Below are 7265 nucleotides of genomic sequence, written 5' to 3'. Positions count from 1 at the left end.
GGAAGAAATAGTTATTTAAGGTCCAATAACCAGCCAAACTTATGTATTTGAGATTCTGGAATCTTCAAGGAGAGAATATCTATGCATAGAAAGCGAATGGATCTAAAAAGTCCAATTGCTACTAAATGAAAAATCCTGTTCACATGATACCTCCGTTAAAGTTGGTGACCATTAATAGAGGCAAGAATCTTAGGAAGGAATCTTGGGATCAAGGATATCACAGGCTACTTGTGAGAATTAAGAAGATTCCATCATAAAGTTTTGAAATGTGAACAGCTTCTTGTTTACTTTTGTTTTTTATTATTTTGATGATAGATTGTAATTAAAAAAAAAAAAAAAAAAAAAAAAAAAAACAATTGAAAAAGTAAATTTTTATAGTTATTTCTAATATTATAAACTGATTATATAGAAAATATAATTATATGATAAAAAATCATCTCTTGCATTCAATAGAATCTGATTGAAAAAAAAAAAAAATACAATTGAAAAAGTAAATTTTTATAGTTATCTCTAATATTATAAACTGATTATATAGAAAATATAATTATATGATAAAAAATCATCTCTTGCATTCAATAGAATCTGATTGACTTTTTTCAATATTTTATATTTTCAAAAATAGTGTTAGAGATTAAATTAGCCTAGATTTTTAATGAAAAAGAATATTCTGAAGCCTGCAAGTGAATTTTTATAATTTTAATTAAAAGGAACCATACAACCATTAGATTTGAGCCGTGCACAGAAATGAACAAAATTAAAGATAAAAATCTTTGACTGGCTACAATATAGTGAAGTTAATGTGTACCTTAAAAATCGACTTCAGCGTAGGAACCATACAACCATTACATTTGAGCCGTGCACAAAAATGAACAAAATTAAAGAGAAGAATCTCTGACTGGCTACAATATAGTGAAGTTAATGTGTACCTTAAAAATCGACTTCAGCGTGGTGTGTCACTGTGGAATGCTAGTTGTGGCCACTACCTATTTTACAATAGATGAATTCCACCTTTGGCGAGTATTCAACGAAGAGAGAGAAAATAAAAGCAAAAGTAGGTTAATTGGGTTCATTGATTAAGGTCCGTAGTTCATTGAATTTTGGACCTCGTTTTGTAGAACCTTTTCTGTTTAGAGGTGGTGATTTCTTTGCCGAGAAAATAATTTGCAGGTAGACTTTATGCAAGGTTTGATAGTGAAGTTTGGACTGCAAACTTGCAGGTTTAATTTGTGATGAGTTGAAGTTATGTTTGTTTTCATACTCACTGCAAGCGTGTATTGAAGTTGTTTCAGCCGGATAATTGCATCGTTCAGCTTGTAATTAGAGCTTATTTGTGCCTTAATAACAGTTTCAATTCTTGGTTTTTTTCTGTTGGCTGAAGCTGCCTGAAGTGCGTTTGGGAATGTGAATAGGGCGCTGGAGGAGCATATCTTCTTGGTTTTATACTGTGCTTTTTATGCATAATTTTGCAAGTCAGTGGTTTTTCTTTGCAATGGGTTTTCTCTTACAATCAGTATTCCAATTTCAAAGTGGAGCTTATAATCTGACTCAGATCTTAATTTGATCAGGAATCATCATCTCCTTCCAATTGATATAATCTTTATATGAGTTGGGTTGTTTCTTAATCTTACCAACAATCATCATCTCCTTCAAATTGAGACATTACTTGTATAAGTTGGGTTGTTTCTTAATCTGACCAACAATCATTTATTTGAGTATCTCTATTTGAATAGATGGAACTTTGGTTTCCATTGATAGTTTTAAATTTTGATTTTTGCTCTGATTCTTTGGGCTGGTAGAGAGCGCAAAACCTCTGCTGAACCTTTCTCATCAGTGATCAGGACGGATCCCCTTTTGTTTTTTCATAGACGAGGGTCCAAGGCGGTTGTTCAAAAGAATATTTCTGAAGAAAATTCTGAACCCCAGCAAATATTGAAAAGTCTCTTGTACTGTAAATCAACATTTCATAAGTCAATGTTTGGTTTGGTGTTTATTGAGGACTATAATTAGTCTTATCTCTTCATAAACAACACAAAATTTGAGCATGGCTCTCCACATGCTAAGTACCCTTTTCTTGCTACTCTACCACAGCTCACCGTACTGGCTACCGATGTTTTACGAATGGTCAAAGCTAAGTTCAGTAAAGATATCTTGGTTTTCCATAGTCCATGTTACGCGGCTCAGGTGTTTTCTAATGGGGATCAGAATGGAAGTCTTGATTGCTAGTGAAAATTTCTTTGATAAATAGTCTCGTTGCCCTAGAGTTTGCTTTAGAGTTTAATAGTTAGGGTAGTATCCCATGCTTGTTGATAAGATGTCAGTCATAAATGTAACCTACACCTACAAACATTTTCATTGCCAACTTAATACTATTGTGGATTCATTAGATTAGGAATCCACCTATATTTATGCACATTTACACTACTTCGAAGTTCGCAATAGTTCTTTTCCAAAGCTTCAGATTTATTGCCATCTGCAGAACCTACATCGGCCCTTAATTTCTTGTGATTGATGATTATGGTTTGATGCCAGCACGAACTGTGATTTTGTTCACCTAAGGTTTGCTATATGTTTTGTGATTTCGCCTTGATCATCTAGTGTGTATTTGGTAAATTTCTACTATTCTTGTCTTACGAAGTCTATTTGTTGGGTATTATGGATATAAATCTTTGGCTACAAACGTTCTATGTTTCTTTTGTTCGACTATGGTTTGTTTCATGGTTTTGGCACTAAATGTTTTCCTTCCAGTTTGCTTTGCACACGGTACTTGTGCTGACTTTGGAATTTGAATTTTATCTTTCTGCAGAACAGGGGTTTGAGTTGAGTTACAGGGGTTTGAGTTGTAGCTTAGACACTGGTTTGGGTTGTAACATAGACACTGTTGGCAAAATGTTCAGCGTTCTTTTAGGGTTCATAATAAGGGTTTAATTGCCTCTTGTATAATATAAGTTGAGTGGTATAATATAAGTTGAGTGGTTGTATCAGGCACACTCTTAGATTGGCGGCAACCCCACTCTAACAGATACTGACTTCTTGGAAAATTCCGACTCGATTGTTTGTTCTTCTACAACCATGACGACTACCCTTCCAGTAGCTTTACAGAATTCCACGGTGTCCCCTGACTGGCTTAACAAGGGAGACAATGCATGGCAAATGGTAGCAGCGACATTTGTGGGTATGCAGAGCATGCCAGGCCTAGTCATTCTATATGGAAGTATAGTCAAGAAAAAGTGGGCTGTCAATTCAGCGTTCATGGCTCTCTATGCATTTGCTGCTGTTCTGATATGTTGGGTGACTTGGGCATATAAAATGGCGTTTGGGGATAAGCTGCTTCCTTTCTGGGGCAAGGCGGGTCCTGCATTAGGCCAACGTTATCTCATCAGCGAGACACTTCTCCCTGAGACGCTACATAAACATCACAATGGGAGTGTTGAAACTCCAGCAATTCAACCCTTCTATCCCATGGCTACCATGGTGTTCTTCCAGTTTGTTTTCGCAGCGATAACAGTTATTCTATTGGCGGGTTCGTTGCTTGGAAGAATGAATATCAAGGCATGGATGGCATTTGTGCCACTGTGGCTCACCTTTTCATACACTGTAGGAGCATTCAGCTTATGGGGAGGAGGGTTTCTTTTTCATTGGGGTGTGATTGACTACTCTGGAGGATATGTTATTCATCTCTCTTCGGGTGTCTCTGGTTTTGTAGCAGCCTATTGGGTAAGTGTAATTACCTGCTAATTGGACTTGACATATTATATATCTAAATTTTATGTTTTTCATTCAATTGTGTGATTATTTTTGTATCAATGTTTCAGATCATACTCTGCGATCTATTGTCAAGATAAGAGAAACTTTCTTTTATTTTGATGATGGATTAAATAGTGTCATGATGCTCTTTCTGTTATCCTGATGATGGATCACAGAGTGTCATGATACTCTTTTTCTCTTATCCTGATGATGGATCATAGAGTGTGATCCAAAACGATGATGCAAAATAATCACACAATGGAATCCAGAGATCGCACATTGTGATCCAGAACATTGATTCTTTCTTTCTCTTAAACTGATGATGGATCAGAGAGTGTGATCCAAAATATTGGTGCAAGAATAATCACACAATCAAATCCAGAAACCTAAAATTTAGTTTGATATAGATTGTAGAAATCTTCTTGTTCCTATATTTATATTTAGAGATAATTATATATTATTTTCCATCCACAGGTTGGACCTCGGCTGACGAAGGACAGGGAACGATTCCCTCCAAACAACATACTTCTTATGCTTGCTGGAGCAGGGCTTTTGTGGATGGGATGGGCTGGATTCAATGGAGGGGATCCTTATGCCGCCAACATTGATTCATCCATGGCAGTCCTGAATACCAACATTTGTGCTTCCACTAGCCTTCTTATATGGACTTGCTTGGATGTCATATATTTTGGAAAACCTTCTGTCATTGGAGCTGTCCAAGGAATGATTACAGGTCTTGTCTGTATTACGCCAGCCGCAGGTATCATTTCTAATCCCCCTACATTCCAGGCAATCTTAGAGTAGAGTACTTCCACGAAGAAAATATAAGAAATATGGTTTTGATTTATCCTTGAGCAATGCTACCGGAATGAAACACTTTGGGCTGTAGAGCATCTCAGTGAATTTTATCAACGAACCACTTCTGATAATAGCAGCAGCCTAGTCCGATTCACCTTTTACTTTGTCAATTGAAATCCAGCAAAAACTTGAAAAGTTTTAAAAGTCATCTCAAAGGAATTCTCTTATTTTCACGCGAATGATATTGCAGTTTGGGTCCTGATTTGGGATCCTTCCAATTTTTATGTATCTTATTGTTTCTCATTACCCATTCTTGTAATATTAAAGTACCCCAGTTCTAGGAAAGAGTTGAGCCATGGAAAAAGAAAGATCTCATCTTTTTGGGTTCTGTTTGTAATCTTTTGGTTCTGCAGGTCATTCTGAAACACTACATACACCGAAAAAATTAAGCTTGAAAAAATTAAAATAATTTTGACTATTTAACACTTTTAATCTAGAATCTTAATATGTGATATTTAAACTATTTAGATTCTGTAGACCTCTTAGATCCCTTAAATCATCTTTATTCTGATATATAAAGAAAGATAACAAGGAGGATTCTAGCACATATCCTAAAGCTCTCACCTCAAAGTGTGCTAATTCAATTTCAGAGAAGCTATTGCTACATGTGATTCCTCCATAAAGCAACTACATGCGATTCTTCCATAAAGCAACTGTTTTTCATAATTTCATCCCTACACAATTGCGATTCCTCCATCAAAGAACCATTTTTCACAATTTAATCTTTTCACAATTTCATCGCTACACAATTGTGATTCCTCCATCAAACAACCATTTTTCACAATTTAATCCTAAAGAGATGTGATTCCTCCATAAAGCAACTGTTTTTCACAATTTTCACCCATGCAGGATTATGTGCAACTTACACACACATCCAACATAAGAATGAGAAGAGAGTTTAGTTCGTATCAAACATGCAATCCAATTCTTTTTCACTTATTCATTAGGGAAGGGTATTCTGTGCATATACATTTCAGAGATTATACCAAATAGCAAACAATCAGCTCATATCCATACTGCTTGAGGTATGCCCCTAGTGCTGTAATGTGTAGTCAAATTCAAAATGGTTGCCAGATTTAAAAGAGCCATTCGTTTAGCTAAATTGGTTTCTAGAACTTACTGGATTGTATAGAGTTTTTTATTGAATTACGAGATTGTGTCGATAGGGTTTTAGTTTTCAAATGATGTCTCCAGGCTTGTTTTAATTATCTCGATTAAGGATTTCATGTATAACCCTAACTTTGCTTTGAATGTCTTGATCTTCAAGTTTTCATGAACTATGTTATGAATGGGCAATATCTATTAAATTGTGCCTAATATAGTCACTCCATAAAACTATGTCTCATATCTATCCTTATGTTACATTAGGTGTTGTACAAGGATGGGCAGCGATTGCAATGGGAGTGGCATCTGGTAGCATCCCATGGTTCACAATGATGATAGTGCACAAAAGATCACGCATTTTACAAAAGGTGGATGACACTCTAGGTGTATTCCACACTCATGCCGTTGCAGGAACACTGGGTGGAGCTCTCACTGGCCTTTTTGCAGAGCCCGTTTTGTGTTCTCTCTTCTTACCAGTCACAAACTCCAAGGGAGCCTTTTATAGAGGGCCAGGTGGGGTGCAATTCCTCAAGCAATTGGTGGGAGCGGCCTTTATTATTGGGTGGAATGTTGTGGCCACAACCATAATTCTTCTTGTGATTAAACTAGTTATCCCCCTGAGAATGCCTGACGAGGAACTCCTTATTGGAGATGATGCAGTCCATGGTGAGGAAGCTTATGCTCTGTGGGGTGATGGTGAAAAATATGACAACACATTGCATGGCTTGTATTCTGATGAGACAACGCATCCCAAAAATGGTGATGGGCAGGGTGCTAGAGGACTTACCATTGATTTATGATGCATTGACTAACAAGGCTTCTAGTATTTTATGCATCAATGATTTGGATCAATAGAATGAGGAAAAGTCACATCTCCTAATTAAAAATGTAATATTTTTTCAAGTTTGTAGAAATAGTTTTGAGAGGGTTTTCTTTTGTATTCTGTTGGGGTTCTCCTTTGTATTTTGCTGTAAGTATGCTTTTCAATATATTTAAATTGCTGCGTTCTATTCTTCAGAATATACCATTTTCTGTTCCTAGAGTCTTTATTAAATAGCTAAATGGGTCTGAAGAAAATGCAATTTCCTTATGTATCATCTAGGCTAATTAACTAATATAAGTAATAAACATCAGCAAACGTGAGTGCTGAGCTGGTGGGTTAGATAATCAAAATAGGAATGTTAATTTAGGAAATTAAAAGCAACATGTATGCTTATATGCCTGAATATGGGGATTGATGATCTTGGTATGCGACTTTGCTCAGATTTTTTTTGGTTGAACAATGAGATTCAAACAACTCTTTGTGCCGGAGCAAAGGAGATAGACTAGTTCATTGCTGCACAAATCTGCCCTTGAACATGTGGGTCTGATCTGGTGAAATTTACATTTCGATTATCTGATTTGCTCCATTCCGTGTTGTCTGCTCTGGGGTAAGGACTAGTAGTCTTTAAATTAACCTTGACAGCTTACTGAACTTTGATGGTTCGAAGTAATTCTCCGAGCTTACTGAATTGTGACGATTCATGTTCTCCTTGGTTAACTTCTTTTTGATGCACGAA

General features: G+C 36.2%; 1 protein-coding gene across 7 annotated transcripts; it reads left to right on the top strand.

Moving 5' to 3' along the window:
- Nucleotides 1-1012: 1012 nt before the first annotated feature.
- Nucleotides 1013-6728, top strand: LOC149549877 (ammonium transporter 3 member 1-like). Of its 7 annotated transcripts, none has more exons than XM_089793089.1 (4): nt 1013-1167; nt 2983-3714; nt 4219-4504; nt 5971-6728. In XM_089793089.1, the coding sequence occupies exons 2-4, from the start codon at nt 3070-3072 to the stop codon at nt 6504-6506; spliced, it is 1467 nt and encodes a 488-aa protein (XP_089649215.1). In that variant the 5' UTR covers nt 1013-1167; nt 2983-3069; the 3' UTR covers nt 6507-6728. The 7 variants fall into 7 exon arrangements, with proteins under 7 accessions (XP_089649215.1, XP_089649217.1, XP_089649216.1 ...); XM_089793091.1 differs by having other exon boundaries at nt 1014-1167; nt 2804-3714; XM_089793090.1 differs by having other exon boundaries at nt 1072-1217.
- The last annotated feature ends 537 nt before the right edge of the window (nt 6729-7265 follow it).

The sequence above is a fragment of the Cupressus sempervirens genome, chromosome 7 (assembly GCF_028749045.1).
Source record: "Cupressus sempervirens isolate cs-2001-9-10 chromosome 7, ASM2874904v1, whole genome shotgun sequence".
In the NCBI taxonomy this organism is placed as follows: Eukaryota; Viridiplantae; Streptophyta; class Pinopsida; order Cupressales; family Cupressaceae; genus Cupressus; species Cupressus sempervirens.
Note: the sequence above shows the minus strand (reverse complement) of the source record. Positions and strands in the feature narration are given on the sequence as shown.

What these genes read in the sequence shown, in the direction of transcription:
- LOC149549877 (XM_089793089.1), top strand. Translation starts at nt 3,070, where the DNA reads ATGACGACTACCCTTCCAGTAGCTTTACAGAATTCCACGGTGTCCCCT. An exon ending in GTTTTGTAGCAGCCTATTGG is followed by an intron (nt 3,715 to 4,218) that starts GTAAGTGTAATT and finishes TTCCATCCACAG; the next exon opens with GTTGGACCTCGGCTGACGAA. An exon ending in CTGTATTACGCCAGCCGCAG is followed by an intron (nt 4,505 to 5,970) that starts GTATCATTTCTA and finishes ATGTTACATTAG; the next exon opens with GTGTTGTACAAGGATGGGCA.